The sequence below is a fragment of the Clytia hemisphaerica genome, unplaced genomic scaffold (assembly GCF_902728285.1).
Source record: "Clytia hemisphaerica strain Z4C2 unplaced genomic scaffold, Clytia hemisphaerica genome assembly, whole genome shotgun sequence".
Taxonomy (NCBI): domain Eukaryota; kingdom Metazoa; phylum Cnidaria; class Hydrozoa; order Leptothecata; family Clytiidae; genus Clytia; species Clytia hemisphaerica.
Window position 1 is genome coordinate 652,859 of NW_027104591.1, and position 18,290 is coordinate 671,148.

General features: G+C 35.8%; 2 protein-coding genes across 2 annotated transcripts in view; both read left to right on the forward strand.

Moving 5' to 3' along the window:
* LOC136823703 (CLK4-associating serine/arginine rich protein-like) overlaps window positions 1-10,618 on the forward strand; it is a 53,952-nt gene extending 43,334 nt beyond the window's left edge. The window contains exons 19-22 of the mRNA XM_067079870.1: window positions 2,352-2,398; window positions 3,153-3,193; window positions 10,125-10,183; window positions 10,457-10,618. Of these exons, the coding sequence (XP_066935971.1) occupies window positions 2,352-2,398; window positions 3,153-3,193; window positions 10,125-10,183; window positions 10,457-10,465 (156 nt within the window). The 3' untranslated portion in view covers window positions 10,466-10,618. The remainder of the gene's footprint in view (window positions 1-2,351; window positions 2,399-3,152; window positions 3,194-10,124; window positions 10,184-10,456) is intronic.
* Window positions 10,619-11,758: 1,140 nt separating this feature from the next.
* Window positions 11,759-17,720, forward strand: LOC136823707 (uncharacterized). The gene is made up of 10 exons (XM_067079874.1): window positions 11,759-12,079; window positions 12,471-12,618; window positions 13,801-13,881; window positions 14,357-14,611; window positions 14,974-15,114; window positions 15,387-15,419; window positions 15,768-15,848; window positions 16,161-16,448; window positions 16,957-17,085; window positions 17,528-17,720. The coding sequence occupies exons 1-10, from the start codon at window positions 11,993-11,995 to the stop codon at window positions 17,578-17,580; spliced, it is 1,296 nt and encodes a 431-aa protein (XP_066935975.1). The 5' UTR covers window positions 11,759-11,992; the 3' UTR covers window positions 17,581-17,720.
* Window positions 17,721-18,290: the final 570 nt, after the last annotated feature.

The window sequence follows — 18,290 nt, forward strand, 5'->3', positions numbered from 1 at the left end:
GTCCCCTTTGAATGAATATAAAATGAGTATAAAATTTTAAAAGATAATGATGGCAGATAGTAGGAATGGTATCTTATCATACAATGTTAATTCAAGTTCACACTCTCCCTGCTTTAAAATTTTATCCAAGAGCAAACTCTCTCTTAGACCGTTTGACCCAGGCATCGTAATATTTCTATCAAATATTTTAGTTTCTCCATTTCGAATAGCAGCATTAACTGTGACATTTGATTTGGTGTTATCAAGTCGCCAAGCGATGGAAAGTGACCTTTCATGGTGCCAGTTTATTTCACTGATAACGGGAAACTTGACCGAAATTGAATCCCCGATTCGGTTCAGCCTATATCCACCAGTTAAGTCATAACGCTTCTCTTCTGCATCTTTCCAACCATCTTTAACCAAGTCCACATTCCCTATCTTATTGTACGGTAACGAAAACATTAAATGTTGGATCGGGCTTGGATCCCGGAAGTCTGGATATACAGAAGTCCAACAAACGGGTGGTTCCGTTTCCTCTATAACATATAAAGGGCTGTCTAAACTAACAGGTGATCTCTCTTGTAGAGGTATTCCCATTAAAATGATTTCCAAAGATACCTGTCTGAACAGCTGTATAACAGCAATAGCCATCTGAGAATGTACAACAGCAGACGGATGATTTTTAGTGAACATTTCTTGAAAATGACTTCTAACGAGTAGAGGCTCGATGGATAAACAAGATACATTATGATGGTGCGCCATGAGACTAGTGATATTCTCAGCATGTCCATAAACGGTTTGGTTATACTTGAACCGTCCGTAAAACACCAAAAAGAGTGACGGCGTGACGTGATATTTTGCGAACCATTCACGTATGTAACGCTTAATACTGACAGTGACTTCAATATCTTTCATTGAAGAATCATTGATATTAAATTCCCACATCACAAAATCGAACGGTTCTATCAGGCTTAGATATTCTTTCCAGCATCGTCCGAAATATACACTACTAACACCACCCACAGCAACTTTCCGAACCTCCATTAAGCTGCCTGTGATTTGACCAAATAGCTTATTCCACCATTCCACCAAATGGTGCTGGTACACGAGGGCGGTGTTGTTAACGCCCAAATCAGCGCCCACTGTTACACTCTCTCCTATAATGACAACTTTAATGTTTTCACCACGAAATGCTTTTTGTAATAAAGTCTGGATAGCGTTTCGTGTATTCTTCATTAAGGTTTCGTTCATTATGTGTAATAAGAATCTTTCCAAGTTAGGGTTTCCCGTAATTATATCTAAAATTTCCGGTTTTTCTTTAAGTTTTTCCAGAATTTGTTCTTTGTATAATGTCGGATCTGGTTGAATAGCACAAAATATGGTACTGATATGTTGGCTAATAACAATGAAGATAATGCAATGAATAATCATAGTTGAAGCTCGCCTCCTGAATTTAAAGATACATTCTGATATTGTCAAGAATAAAGTCCTTGACCAAAACTTTTACTGCTGCATTGAACCTTAAATTCTACTCTTTTGTTCTTTTTATTTTAAACTCATTTTGAGTATAATAATCAATGTCTTGTTTGTCCAAACAAAATTTTATAAACAACCTTTACAAACCAACACCTCTATTTGTGGCATTGCATGTCTCTGTTTACGCAAACTTTTTGAGGCAAGGTGAACCAATCAGACTGAAAAATGTCTTTGTGGTTGTGCTATTCCAATCGGATCCAACACTATACAAGAAACAAATTCTGGAGAAACTAAAAGAGAACCTAAAATTACTGTGTACAATTACTGAAGACACAAAAAACTTGGGAAGATATTTGGACAAATTATGAATGAAACAAACAATTCTTGAAAAAATTTTGCTTTGATTCTTTTTTATATTGAAGCTGGTGCACGGCTTTTTGAAATATGATAACATCAAACTAATTCGTTGGAAGACAGAATCAAGTAAAGCAGGGTCAAATTTGGGGGTTCTTGGATCACTCGTTGACCAAAAATGGTCAAAAAACGGTCAAAATCTTAAAAAAGTGGATTTTTTACAAGTTTTTGCTTTTTTTTTTTTACTTTTTAGCTTAAAGTCTCGCTGAAAAGACTCACTTTTGATTTTTTTTTGCTTAACCATGAAGCCCAAGTCAAATCCTACGAGTTAGACCAAAAGTGACGATTTCTAACTCAAACTGGGCACATGACCAATATACTCGTCATTGGCACTTAAAGGGTTAAAAGTAGCATAGCACGCTTGAATTTAGCATGATCTTTTTGGCGATGATTTGTGTGTTTCCTTCGTGCTTGATAAGTGAGCTATCATGATTGTTTCCTTGGATGATTTTTCAATTATTTTCCTCGTCATTTCATAACAGGAACGCGATGTTCAAAGATACGAGATGAGCAAACAATTAAAAGCAAGGTATGTAACGTAACACCTACGTCCCAAGAACTCGCGCGCAAAATTTGTCGGCCGATGTAAAATTCTTAAATATTCAAAATAAAAAATTGGCCCACATTATGTAAACAGTTTAAAGAAGTATGAAGATCGTGAATTACTCACAGATACCTAATAGCCGGGGGTTTGGAATAAGCGGGGGGGGGAATAATTTTCCCAAAAATCGGGGTAGGGGGTTGGAGTAAGAATGTCCTGAGTAGAAAATTTTCGAAAAGTTAATCAGCCCCCCCCCCCCCCGGCTATTAGGTACCCGAGAGTAATTGATTAGGTTTGCTTGACGATTTTTAAAAATCAGAAGAAAAATTCTAAGATTGCCTGGGATTCCAGGGGGTTACAGCATTTCCAGCTAGGGTATACAGTTTTTTGCTGAAAAAGCCCATTGAAGTGTGTAAAGAGCTCTATGACCCGGTGAGAGCGATTTGTGTATTCATCATGGAGCCATTAGCAACGCGAAAAGTGGCCTTTGAACATGCCTGATCCCTTTATTACAAGGGATTCGAACTTACAACCTAGAATTCATGAGACGAGTAACATCCAGAAGTCCTGGAGATTTTTTAATGGAAGAGCTATAGAGTCAAAGTTATATTTGATGTCCGAAAATAACCTGTTGTTCGGAGGACCAAAACCTGGAAGCTGTACATGGTACATACAGCTTTCTGATTAAAAAAATCAGGTTTTAAATAAATTCTTCGACTCGTATTCTTTCTTTATTTTTAAGGGACCGTGAAAAAAGATACAGAAGATCACCATCTCCTCAAGGTTTATGTTTATTTATTTAATGCAATAATTTCTTGAAAATTGACTCTGTAACCCGATGATATCTACTCCACGGACCAGCCAAGTGGAAAGTCTTCAAAAAACTTACTCCTTTTTGACCTCACCTCACTTGGACCTTTACTTGAAAATGGTGAATCTGAATACACCCACTCAAAATTTCCTGATTTGATGCACCTAAGTAAAATTTTTACATCAAAGGTTAAAACCCACTAGAGCCCAATCTCTCTTTTACTGGATATGGTTTAGGGCACGTCCTGAGCACTATAATTCCTGAGAAAAATAATCAGAAACTGTTATAAAGTGAAGTGTAGAAGAAAAAGATGAACTTTTTATCCTTTGGTGACGTATGGTTATAAATTCCATTAAATAATTATATAAAAATATTTATTCAGTCAGAAAATACAGCTTAAAAGTTCAATCTACTTGACTCGGGGTCTTTTTTGCTGTTTTTTGATGACTTCCATAATCAATTTGTAATAAACTTTGGGCTATATCCAACTTCTGAGATTTTAAGACTATCTGTGCTCCCTGAACTTCCAGGAAAATAAGTTTTGTCAAGGGTTGCCACTCACATCACTCATAATATAAAGTATCCAAAAAAAACCAACAAAAAAATATATAAAGATAAATCCTCACCTATTATTTTTAGAACCTGATAACAAGAATATTCAAATTAAGCTTTTATCGTTTGGATCCCACTAATTTGATATTTTGGTATTTTACAGACCATGATATATTAAAGGGATAAAAAACCAACTTATTTTCAAATGATGTCTCATGAATTATAACAAGTTTAAACAGCTTCAGATTTTTACCTCAAGATGGTATCATTTAAAATATCTTATAAAGGAAGTTGCAATTTTTACATCGTTGTTCTATTTGGAAGCTAAGCTCAGCAATGATGTTTTTTTTTTATTTGACTTTTTATAAGTTGCAAATTCCAAAAGTGCTATTTATGAAAATTTATCAAGCGCATAAACTATTAATGATGTTTTCTAATTGATGAGGATTTTACTCTATAATGGTATAGTGGTTATCATCCTTGACTCCCGCCTGGGAGGCCCGAGATCGATACCCACCGTGCCTCTATGATTTACTTGGCAAGTGAATGCTCCTTCGCCCGGGTCAACCCATGCCATGTGAGGGGAATTGGTTACCATTACTCTGAACACTCTGAAACAAGAGTGTCAGTAGATTAGACAGACATTGTTACGTGCTGTGGCACTCATGAGGTTCGGCCTCGCGTGATCATCGCTCTCCCGGTGTCGTTAGAGTGTCATGGTATACGCCATGGCTTGGCAGCTCGCGTCTGTCAGCGCCGTGATTCCTACTTCTTCGTGGGTAGGACCCATTCCGAATGGTTCCCTCTTCAACATTTCTTTTAGCTTTTCTTTGCGTTTTTTAAATCTCAGGTTTCCCTTAATTGTTTCGTCGTAGGTTTTGGTCAGAATTGAGCCTTACGTTATTAGAATTGTTATCCCCAGGCAAAAATCTGTTGTACTTAACTATTGTCGTACTGTGTTTAATTTTAATTTTGCTCAACCAGCTGCGTGTGTTTGAAAACCTAAAACGAGTTAAAAGTAATTAAAACCAAAAACGCTAGATGTCGTGCTTTGGTTGAAAAGTGTGCCATAGTAAATCCTACCTAGGTCACGTGATATTACAATTGAATTTCAGCGCTTGACCATTGAAGAAGCTTCGTGAGTTTTCGAAAAAACAATATCAGCAATATTTTTTTTGCAATATTCACTTTTTTTACTTGGAAGAGCTTAAAGCACGACATCTAGCTTTTCGGGCTTTATAAATCTATGGTTAGTTACGAAGGTGATGTACTCGTTTTTTATTAGAGCTACAAATATTTTTGAAGATTTCGAGTGTTCCTAAACTTGGCTTTCAAGCCTAAAAGTGTTCTTGAAATGTTCAAAATCGAAAAAGAAATTGTCTTTATCAATAATTATTTCTATAGCCCGTTCTAGGGGTCATCTTCTTTTCGTAATTTTGAAAAATAGCTTGAAAATTGTGCACAAAATGAAGATTTGGTTTCTAAATCAATAAATGAAAAGTTCCTTGATCCTTGATTATTACTTTGAGCAATGATAAAAGAAAACTCCACGGAACTTGAACAGATGGCTATAGAAGATAAAAATAGACTACAGTAAAAGAAAATTTTAATTTTACTAAAAAGCGCCTTGGATAAAATGAAACCAAATTGAACGAAAACCAATCATATCTAATTTGGCTTTAAGTTTTGCGTTTTAAAGTGTGGTAAACTAAAATATTCCGAAATAAAGTGATAGAATGATTGTGCAAATATTGTTCATAGCTTTTGCATCAACTTTCACCACCACAGAGCAAATCATTGGTGTCTTTTCAAAATGTGATGGAAATTCGAACCAGACAGACTTTCAAAGGAGAACTGATCTTTACGATAATATTATTAACGAAACATTATACCTTGCCAAAGAACGTTATTCAGCATTGCATGACTTTGAATATGTAAGTCTGGATGTTTGTCAAGATCGTGAACTGCTGATTCGTCTAACAACCACTTTCATATTGGATCGTGAACTAAATTCACAATTTAACGCTTCTTTAATCAAATTCTACGATAATGGCATGATAGATAGGAGACATCCATTTAAAAATAAAAGCACAATCTGGTTCTACATAGTTCACTTGGATAAAGAAATGACTGACTTATTTTCAAAATTGATGACGGCAATACTATATACGAGTGTGATTTTTTTGAACGAAAACCGTCAAATAATTAGGGACTTCAAAAATGTTTATCACTTTTCTGCAGTTGACTCCTTAGAGCTAGAATCAAAAGTTTTTGCTAAACACATGGAAATCTACAATTGGAAGCGTATTGGCTTATTACTATTAAAAGAATCGAATAGAGATTCCACCGAATATTACTCTAAGATGCACCAGAGGTTCATTGACACAATTAGCCAACAAGACTTTTCTGATACTTGCTATTTTACAGATACTATCGACATTCAAAATTCCACCAACTTCACCAGGGCTGTCGATATTTTACATCAAGATTCATCGCACAATGTGTTGGTATTGTTTGGTACTCCGAATGATCAACTGAAATTTGTCAAAACTGTCAACATCCATTTTTATTCAAATTTCATTTGGTTCACGCACGACCTTACAGCCTCTATGATAAATACAGCATTCCCCAATGATGAATATGATCTTACCATTTTCAGCTATGAAATTGCAATGCGTTCATTAATTATCAAAAATCGAGACAAATTCAAAAAGCGAATATCTCTACTTGAAAAACGTTTTGTTCAAAATAAATCTGTGGTCGAAAAAGCGTATGCAACTTTTGATAAGATATTTAACGTGTTTGGTACAATGGGTCCAAAAAGATTCCTACCGAGATCAGTGATTGTGCTCCCCTTTTATAACAAGGGATTTGTTTCAATAAAAAGGAAAGCACTCAATTTCAAATTTTCCTTAATTTTCTATGACGAATATTACTTGACCATCAACCTAAGACGATCAATCCGTACGGCATTGATAGAACAGTCCGTTGAAAGTACATGCCAATCATTTCAGTGCTCTCCGGGCTGGGAACAAAGCAGAGGGAAACGTGTGACACAATTCACGAAATGGAATTTCGAATATGGTTTCACTTGTAAACAATGTCAAAAAAATTTCATCAAAATGAACAAAGGAAATGTCGAAAAATGTCAGAAATGTCCACGTTATTATCTTTCCAACAAAAACCACACCAATTGTTTTGATCCATACCGTCAGGAATTTCTGGTCAAAGGCATGATCTATTTCACTGCTTTTGGATTAAGTTGTTTTAACATTACATTCTGTATTTTAACATTGATAATCTTCATCATATACCACAAAACACCCATTGTTAAAAGCTCAGATTTTATACTGACTGTAATTCACTTGTTTACCTCAATCCTGATCAATGCTGCTTCTGTGACATTACCACATACGAAACCAAGAAAGTTCACCTGCTTCTTTGACACCACCATTGCAGGGAACTTATACACGTTTTTCATTGCAATAGTGCTCATGAAATCACACAAAATATTGACTGCTTTTAATTCAATGCACAAACTGTCAACAAAAAGCAAGCGAAACACAATTCTCCAGCAATGGTTTACAATTGTTATTTTGACTACATCTTCAGTTGTTTTGACTATTGCTACTATGGATACACAACCCATTATCGTTCAATCTCGAAGAGAAATTTCAAACAAAATCATAATTCTATTTTGTAGAAATGTACTTCCAAAAGCAATTCAACTTGGATTTGCAGGACTTTTACAAGTTGCCACATTCATCATAGCATACAGAGGAAGAAATTTGCCGGACGTTTTCAACGAATCAATGTCTTTATTGTATGCTTCTTTTGCTTCAACCATATTCTTTGCAGTCATGTTTATTTTGCTCAAATTTAGGAGTCGAGATCCATTTTTCCAATCATCGATCACATGGCTTGGCATCTCATTGAATTCGAACATTTTCATCTTATTATGTTACGGCAAGAAACTTTTTAATGTTCTCTTTAAGAAAGAGAAAAATACCTTGGCATACATTCGACAACAGACTTTCCAGTCGAATAGTAGGAAGGTCTTAAAACCGAATGAAGAAGAAAGTGGCATGTAATTCTTTATGGAGATTAGATATTAATAATAATCACGTTATCGGATGAATTTAATAATAGCCTTCTTTTTTGAGAGAACAATGTCAAAGCGAACAGTTTTTTTTCACGATTTTCTCCTGTAACCAAGGGGCCCCCCCAGCGGTTTGCGTGAATGCGTGAATGGGCTTTTTTGGTTGCGTGAATGCGTGAAAATCGAAAAAAAAATTCGTGAATGCGTGAATTGAAAAAACTTGCGTGAACGTGAAAATCCATATTTCTATTGCGTGAATGCGTGAATCTGCCCTGTTTTTTGCGTGAACGCGTGAATTTTTCCTTTTCACAGTTTGTAGAAAACCCCAAGGTGCGCACCTATCCCGAATTCAAGGGATGCCAGGTGAAGGTGCACAAAAAAATCAGCAACTTTCAAATTCTCTATTTTATATAACGATTCATGATTTAGATGCGCTTTCTAGCAATCTAGAAACCTTAAATTTCCAGATTTTTTCGCTCGGGCCAAACATGTATTGGCCCTCGAATCTTAAATAACTCTAATTTGCCCCCTTGAAAGTGATTGTTTAAGATAAAACCATGGTTATGCATGATGAGTGATCCAGGGCCAGGGCCAGGGCCAGCCAGGGCTAGAGCCACTGGGGGCAGGAGGCGGCCATGACTTCACCACGTTTTTGCAAATAAAAAGAAACTTATTTCAAAGAAATTTTTACCCATGATGTAGACTTTTAACCTGATTTCTTGGCAAAATTAGTCTGAAACGGAGTCGTATTTAAGCACATCAGAGGGTTAAAATAGAAATTTTCTCCTGTCGGCGCAAAACATGGTTGCGCCTCCTTAGTCACTATGTTTTCGGCCCGTCCACGTTAGGAAATTAATTCGCGAGCCCTGACTAAAACCTTTCTTTTTGAATTTTTTTGATCGCTTTGCTCGCAACAAATGTTCATTCTTTTACAAGCTATCAAGCGATTGTACCTTGCCTCTAACGAATTTAGACTACATTCTTTTTCAATGGTGTTAAAGAGAGCATTTTAGCCAAACGCGAGTGACAAAAATGCAAAAATTTCCTCTCTGCGTAAACCATGGTTGCGCCTCCTTACCCCTGAGCTAAGCATCATGGTGTCATCCTCGAGTTTGTTTGACCTATTTTTGATAATGTTTAAGCTATTTTATGTACAAAAATTCGCCTGCGGCGCATATCTTTTCACTTACTATCGCGATACGTTAACTGCAGAAGCTTCACCTTTTTCAAACGATCGTGACAAGTTAGAAGAATCAAATATTTTGCGTGATGGCATGTAATTAAAGTTGAAAAATTACGTAACGCTTTCTATTTGGGGGCTTCTTATGACGCTACCAAAAACACGGTGTTTTATAGTCAGGTCTACAGGAAAAAATCACTACTGAGTTAAGTTTTTCTCAAGTGCATGACCAGATCCGGTCGAATAATATCTCGAGTACAGCCTTGTCATACTTTTTTATGCAAATCGAACGTTTTACTCCATAATGGCGGAAATTACGTAAATTACATAACTTAGCGAAATGTGCAAGACCTCTATTTTTGACATTTTCCCCGATTTTTTCCGAAAATTTCCCCGATTTCCCAAAAAATTGGGTTTGCGTGAATTTCGAGAAAAACTTGCGTGAATGCGTGAATTGCGAAAATTTTTTGCGTGAATGCGTGAAATTTGGGTCCGCTGGGGGGGCCTCAACCAAGCTGGTGATGTTGGAAAGTAGACGCAACGTAACCATTGTTTGCGTGGACGAATACATTTTTGTACGCACTTGTTTGGCTAAATCGCTATTCTTTTTAATGTAATATATCTCACATTTTACCTAAAATGGGGATGAAACTTTTATCTCCTTTTAGACTAAGATTATTTTTTAGATTATATTAAATCATGATTGAGCAAACTCAATTATATAAATGCGGTGCGGGACTCATTTTGCTATTCCAAAGTCTGGGCTTTTTAAACTGGGTTGAATTGTGTGATTATAGACTATGTTAGAGCATAAATTTCCAAATTTTGACTGGGGTAGAATATTTCAATTGAATTTGATCGGTTCACTTTTATCCCACTGGGGCTTAAACTTATACCCATTCTTGGCAATATTTTTACCTGGTTTTTCACTAGGTCGGATCTGCTAGGGTGTAATAAGGCAGAAAAGCTCAACACATCCAGTGGGTTATATCTTACGGTTATTTTATCTTATTTTTAAGCCTTTACTAAGACCAAAATTAAATTAATACCATAACCGCTATTATTTCTACAGGGAAAATGGACAGCTATGACGCATCAAAATTTCACTACAACAGGGCACGAAGTCGATCGGTAAATATTTTGTTATTCTATTCCTCACTATTGTCAGTAGACTTAGTTCTTTTGGTCCAAAGAACATTCTCATTAAGATATGACTGCATACGCTTTTTCCAAGAAATCCACACAATCATCTCTAGTTAGAGACTGGTCTATTCCCTTTTTATTTTTGTATCCGATTCTGGCCATCGAAAGTGCTAGATATTAACTATTTTTTTTCTTTTGGGAGTAAGCTTGGAAAGTTGCGACGGACCGAACAAATATTGAACCAAACACTTTTTTCTTTAGCCTAACTGACCGACCAATCTTGGGGACCAAAGAGAAAGAAAGATACCTAATCTAGGTATGTTCCCTCTTAAAATTTATTATGATATTGAACCTCTTTGTAAAAAATATTTGCTACGAATTATTTTTATTTGGTATTTGAAATATTTCATTTTTCAAAACACATTCTTAAAACGAATCAATTACTTTACACAAGGCTCGAACCTACACCCTACACCTTTCAATGTCATTAAAACTGCAGCCTAAATCTCATCTACGAGATATTAACACTGTCCATACCCTGTTTTTAACTATCTTGAATATTTCAAATTTTTGCGGTTTAGATTAGAATTAATTTTTCATAATTTTGAAGGAATCTTGTTTTTATCCTGTGTGAGGTCGTGCAGATTTTAGCATTTTCTAAAAAAAATCGGATTAATTCATAAATCAGAAACTTTTGTCTTGAAAGAAAAATATTTTTCGGTCTGGACGTGCCTTAATTGTAAGATGTTGTTTATACAATCATGTACTGGCTAAGACACTGATGATTACTATACGTTATTCGTACTTGAAGCATAATTCTGCAACAAATCGCCCTATAGTCAGATACAGGCTAGAATAAAATGTTTTCCCCACGGTTTGTTATGATTATGTTTTGGTGTTTGGCGTCAGGCTTAATCGAGATTGAAATAATAATACACTAACATTTGTCTATGATGAAACCCTTCTTATCAATCTAACTTGGCGTGATAAGATGAACTAAGTGTCGAAATATTCTGTTAATGAAATCGATACCCAGTTTATCCTCGAATTTCCATAAATGTTTTTTGGAAGACTGATATATTTGCCTTATTACTCGTATTTGGGAGCTTTTGGAGCTTGACTTTTTACAGTTTTCTATAATTAGATTTTGTGTTTTTTTTTTGTGGTTTTTGACAGTAATATTTGCCAGTAACCATTTGTCCCAGTCTGGTATTATTATGTCTTTGTAGATAGTTATATTTAGAACTTTTCGTTGCACCAAAGTGTAATTTTATACTTCCGGTACTTGCCGATTCGATAAGATTATGAAATTCAGGAAACTTTGATTATTTGTGGATGTCTTTTGACTTGCCGATGAAATGGATACTAAATGGGTGTCAGTCAGGGCGCTGTAATTATTCTCAAGCATAAGATACGGATAAAGTGATGTATTTGCCTTTAAAGGTTTGTTGAACTCGTGAATCTGTTCCAACTGCTTGAAACTAGAATTTTCATACCTGATTTTCTTGATTTCCCAAGACTATAGTTCCAAAGACTACACAACACAGTATGCCTAGATGTGTGTTTCCGTTATTCAATGCGATGAGTTTAACTTCCAATTTTAAGAGGTGGCAAGTGTAGATTTTTACCTACATCATAGAAAATAAAAAGGAAGCGAGTTGCAATATAAGTTACTATTTTTACAAGTTTTAATGAGTGGCTCCAAATTTTACGAGGATTTTAATCGTTGGTATCACAAATTTTTCTAACAGTCTTTTCATGTAGTTCTTAATATACATATAGAATCAAGAAGTTTGGATGTATGAACAATTTTTTGTCGTCAAAAATCTATGGATGGATCTATATAAAGTTATTTTGATGGTTTTCATTCCCGATTTTTACTTGGTAAGTTGGTATCGCATCGAAACTCTTTATGTCGGTGTTTTTTTTCTGATCTATTGTGATGAAATCGGGTATAATACTTTCAGCTCTTCTTCACTACATAGAAATGTGCTAATTAATATAACTTATAAATACTTACGATTAACAAGAAATAAATAACTAACTTACAATTGCTACACGGTGTTTCATGTTTGCGCAATCTTCACGCAATGCAGTGAATTTTATTTCATGATATTTCCCTTGTGCACTTCATGATAATTTTTTTGTGCATCACTTTGTGATTCTATTTATTTTACTGTAATACTTACGATTAAAATGTTCAGCTAATTCTGATGTTAAAGAATCCCTAAGTATCCAGTTTTTGCTCATTTTTAAGCGAATCCTTTTCTTTCAGCAAGCAGCGACAAGCAGTCAACCGGATTGTCCTGATGATCCTCGGCACAAATTTTGTGGAGATAATTGGAAGACTTATAGAAGTTATTGTCATTTTCAAAAACGAAATGCTACTGGTGTCAAACAGCTCTTTGAAGGTTCTTGTAGAAGTAAGTATTGTTTACCATAAACTGCTTGGAGTTGAGTCTGCAAATTTCAGGGTATTTTTCATCGGGGATGATTTTGAGCCGTTTTTTCAGGGGGGGGTCAGGGTCCAGGATACCAACCCAGGGCCCCAAAACCTGACTTTTCGAGATTTGAAAGTAGTAGACACCACCACCCCCTAAATTGGTATCAATACCAACTTGAAAATCCCAATTTTCTAAAAAAGGGGGGACCCACCCCCCTAAATTGGTATCGATACGAACTTGAAAATCCTGATTTTTCTGAAAAAGGGGACCCACCCCCCCCCCCCTAAATTTACAATCAGGAAAAATGCAAGAAGTTATATGCATAAGATACTGCATACAAGGGGACGCTAAACAGAATCTGTGGATGTTTTTATTCAAAGAACATTTTGTTTAATAACGTTAAAACAGACCTGTTTTAGGCGATCTAGAAGGGCTAAAATTCAGAAATGGTGGGGCCTCCTTCATCAGTATATCATGGCCCTATCACTTTCAATTTGTCATTTTTGAAAAATCAAAAAGTTTTAAATTAGTCTCTCTAAGGGTTGGTTTTCGGAGGTCCCGTCCGCACATACCCCTCATTCACCAACCCTAGTACCCCCCCCCCCCTGCCGGATGAACGTTATGTACAGAAAAATTTTATCGAGACTAAAAAGTTCTAAGATCTGCTAAGACTTGATTCAGTTTGTTCAACTCTAGTTTTGAATGAATTTTGGTTGATTGAAAGGATTGAGAGCAGCAAAAGTTGAATAAAAATTTAATTTCAATTATAGAATGAAGAATGCTTTTATATGGAATCAGGGTATACAGGGGTATAGTGTAAACGATTCAAATAAGTTTTTATACTTACATTATACAACATTTTAAGTCAGATACCAATTTCAAATCCAGCAAAAATTAAAAAAGGGGGACCCACTCCCTCATTTTGGTATCGATACCAACTTAAAGATTCCCTAATTTTCAAAAAAAGGGGGACCCACCCCCTCATTTTGGTATCAATACCAACTTGACTTTTTGAAATTTGAAGAAAAAAAATTGACACCACCCCCCGGCCCTGGGTTTGGTATCTGGATCCTGACCCCCCCCCCTGGTTTTTTCGATGTTTAGATGGGGCCTATCGGATGGCACGCTTAAATGAGCTTCATTCTACTTATTCTATTGTAGGTTGTAATAGCCGTGAGAGGGCTCACACACTTCTGATGAAATACTTCTTCAACGAAAATGGTGCATGTAGAATCAAATATGGTAAGTTAAGTTTTTGTGCTCGGCATTTTCCTTTCGATTTTCTTTTGTCATTTTGTTATTCAAGCTCATTTGAAGAAATAGTCATTTTTGAGTACATGCTATACTATTTTAATCCGACTTTTGCAATGTGTGAAGTCATTTACCACTTCCAGGTCTTTTAATCCGGGGGGTACTAGGCGGATGAGGGGTATGCGCGGATGGGACCTCCAAAAATCTACCCTTAGAGAGACTGATTTTTCCTGAAAAGGTGCCCCTTATAGAGAGACTTCCGACCCTTACCGTCCGCACATACCCAGCACCCATTTTTGCCTAAGTACCCCCCCCCCCCGGGTCTTTTAAACATCAGCATTTATTCTTTGGACCTGTAGCTCCGCTGTTTTATAGAGTGTTCAGAAGGATGTTTAATACCAAAGCTTATGAAATTGCTGGCGATTTACATTCTAACACTATGATTTTTCACTTTTTTACTTTACAGGGGCACCGTCTAAAAGAAACAATGAAAAGTGTTTACAAAAGCTCTTCACCTTATTCAGCCGCTCAACACAGTATTACGAATATAAATACATTACGTATAAAGGATTTTCTTCCGTCTTCCAACGTTACGAGACGTCAACACGTAGAAGTTTTCGACGTTGCTTACGTACGTTAGCAAAATTCTGTGACGTTGATAGGGACCGTTACGTAAGTGGTGAAGAATTTGTGCAATGTTTTGCAAAGAAGGATGACAAAAGTAGGTATCTAATGCTTATCATAACAACATGTTAAAGGATTGGTAGCTATGATTCGATTCTGGATACAGTGGAGCCTCCATAAGTTGAACCCGCACGGGAACACAAATTTGTCCGAAAAGGGTTGCAAAAAAACAAGGAACACGTGTCCCTGATTGCTAAGCACCCTCAAATCAGCATTCTTTCAACCAAATGAGGAAAATTATCGAAATGTTTACTTTGGGAACTTTCTTACCCAATGTATCACAATTTTGGCCGACCCACCACGTAACTATACCTTACAATGAATATTTTCTTGAAAAATATGTTTTGTATATCGCAAGCTATTTGGAGTACTTTAAATAGCAGCAAATAATTTTTTTAGAAATGACAGTACAGAGTGACGAACGATCGAAGGTAGCGATACGATGTATCAAGAATATATGTTATTGTTTTGCATATGATGGAAATGTTATCGTTCATTTTCGTAAAGAAAATCAAGAAAAATATGACTGTATGAAAGTCCGTAAGTCATATAACTCGTTTTGGACCTGTCTCGTCCTTTGATGTGTTGCTCAGATACCCTGGGGAGGTACTAGGTTTAAAAGAAGAAATGGTACACCTTATTCCTTTCCTGATACTATCATTTCGATCATTTTTATCCCTGAAAAAGGTTGAAAAATGTCTGATAAATGGCCGTTTTTGAAAATGGTAGACACCAGCTTTTCAAGGTGATTGAATAATTGAATGTCAAAATCAGCATCGACGTGTAATCAAAATATTCCGTTCGTATTTTAGGTAAAAATTGGAACAAACGGCACAAGTTAAAAGGTTTGTACCTTGCACAAGAGATATTGTTAGATAACGAAACTTTCTCTCGATTCTACAAACAAGCTATCTTTCGGTCACAGCTCCTGAGAACGCTTTTAGAAAGAGTAGAAAACTTAATAAGCGGGGGGGTTGGGTGGAAAGTTTTCGAAAAATTAATTAGCGGGGGGGGCGGCTATTAGGTACCCGAGAGTAAATATTTTGCTACGAGGAGCTATTTGGCTTTTGAACTTTCGAAAGAAAAATAGATTATCTTGAAACTAGTGAAGAATTTAAAAGATTTGAGGTACCAATAATTTTGCTTTAATCAAAACAAGTTTTCGAAATGACAATCATTCTTTTCTTCCTTAGAGCAATGCAACGAAGACTCAAGACAAAATGTGAAAGATCGATATATTGAAGTGTTAGAAAAAGAACTTTTTAAGAACACCAGTAAGGAAGGAAATTATTTGTTTTTCTTTCGCCAAAAGACATTCTCAAAAATCAGGTTTGTCAATTAATGACGGCTGAAATGGCCAACTTATGAAATTTTAGGTTTATGATTTTGTTATGGAACCTTCCATCATGCTTCAGACTGCAGGGACGCTCTAGTATAAACATTGAAACTACTTCAATCCTGCTGCGAAGGTCTCATGACATGTGTCGTTTTATCATAGATGCCATATTGAAAGTGGCTTTAAAATTCTACCGAGGGTGTGGTTATGGTTATCGCCGCTAATGATTTCTTTTTTTCTCATTTTTCAGATGATTCTGATTTAATAGCGGATATGGCGTTTCGTAGCATGCATTCAGTAAATCTCATGTTACTATGGAAACACGATAATCTCGATAAAAACTCTGATAAAGTATTGGACGAAAACGAATTAGATAGTGTAAAACAAACTTTAAATACTATAAACAAGAACTGTACGAAAGCGGTGTTAGTATCGTGTAATGTAAACAGAGACTTATATTTAACAAAAAATGAGTGGGTTGGATGCATGGGATTCAAGTCTAACCGAAGAATTGATAAGAAACCAATCAAGTTTCAAGGTGAGATCACCCTACAATACGTAATTCAACTCATCTTCGTGGAATATCGTCACTAGCCTATCTTTTTCTTTATAAATTTTGGACCTTTCTCGCCCTTGTTTCCTTCAGTCAAATTTCCCAATACCTTTTTCATAATTCAGTTACATGCTTATTTGTTGTTTTTAAACTTGTACTTAAGTTTAAACGAAATCGGTAAGCCTATGAAAAACATCTTCAATTTTGAAAAACTAGTGAAAGGAGGCTAAGCCAAAATTTAGAGGTTCTCATAATAAAGTATGTACATGTTTTATAAGAACAAACAATATAAGAACATATAAGGGTTCGGTAGCCAAAATGTCAAAAACAAGTTTAAGGCTTTGGGAACCCTAAAACTCCCGATTTCTTAGAGAAATGTATGGAATTTGAATGTTTTTTTAATTCAAAGAAATTCTTAGTCCCTTAAAGATAGAGCCAACTGTATTTCGGTTTTTCAGGGTTTATTCGTAATTTCCGCTTTTTTCTCTGATAGCTTCTACAGCACGCCCTTCAACAACACAAGCTAGACATCTCGGTTGTCCACCTGTAGCTGTGTGTACATTGAACTGTACAGGAGGTTTCGAAAGAGATGAACATGGGTGTGTCATGTGCAAGTGTAGAGGTTAGTTACCCCCCCCCCAACAATTTACTTACTATATTAAAGGTTGTCTTAATTTCATTGGCAGTCGAAGCAAGTGTCTTAGAGTGGTAGAGTTTGAATTAGATTGAACTTTTGTACTCGTTGAAACTACAGTGAGTTCAAAAAGACTAAAATGGAATTCTGTTTCTTTAATTTTCACGCATTCACGCAAGTGGAAAAGCCCATTCACGGAATCATAGTGGAAATGAAGATGAAATTTCAAAAAGTTCGAAGTTTTCGATTTTAAATATTTTAAAATAATGGTACAATTTCAATTTACAAATCCAGACGATTGACAGAGATGTGTCAAAAATCTAATTCAACTTCATTGCTGTTATCTTTGTTAGTTTTATCTCTAGATCAGCAGGAAAAGTTCAATAACTGAATGTAAGTGATTCAATCCATTTATTTTTTCTTCTTTCAGATTTGTTGAAATTTCTTCAAACTCTATTGGATGAAACAAAAGACAGCTTATGAGAGAGTGGCCATAAATTTGGTTTGCCTATATATCTTTTTTGTACATATTCTTGAATTCCTTATTTATTCTCGCAGCTAATTTTTGATACCTTTATGATAGATTTTTAACGATAAAAAGAAAATTAAGAAAAGTATACTGATATCGAATGGACTCCGATACTCTCTTTTGATTGGTCAAACCCTTTTTTAAAGCTATCTCTGGGAACGAAAACTCATTTACACTATATTTTGAGCTTATCGCTACTTTTCAGTTTTACCTTTAGTAATGTTACCTTACATTAGGTTACTCAATACAACTTTTCGACCGTAGTCGCGCGGGCATTTTTTCGTCCGCTTTATCCCACTAAAACCGTCCCAACCCTTTTTTGACGCATTTTTTCTATTGTCTATATGTGCGTAAAAAGGACTGGGACGGTTTTAGTGGGATAAAGCGGACAAAAAAATGCCCGCGTGGCAATTGGTGGCTACGGTCGAAAAGGTGTATAGCACCATGTCCCTAATTAAAACTAATCACTGGACTTGTCCTAATACATTGCAATTGAAAACTTCCCATAAAAACCCCCATAAAGGTGACAAAAGGTGTTGAAATCAGAAGAAAAATGTCTAATTTAGGTTGGGTACTTTGGGCAAAAAGGGGTAAAGGGATGTTTGCTGGTCGGGTACCTTTTCACCTCGATCAGTCCCAGGCAGGGTCGCTTAAACACTAAAAT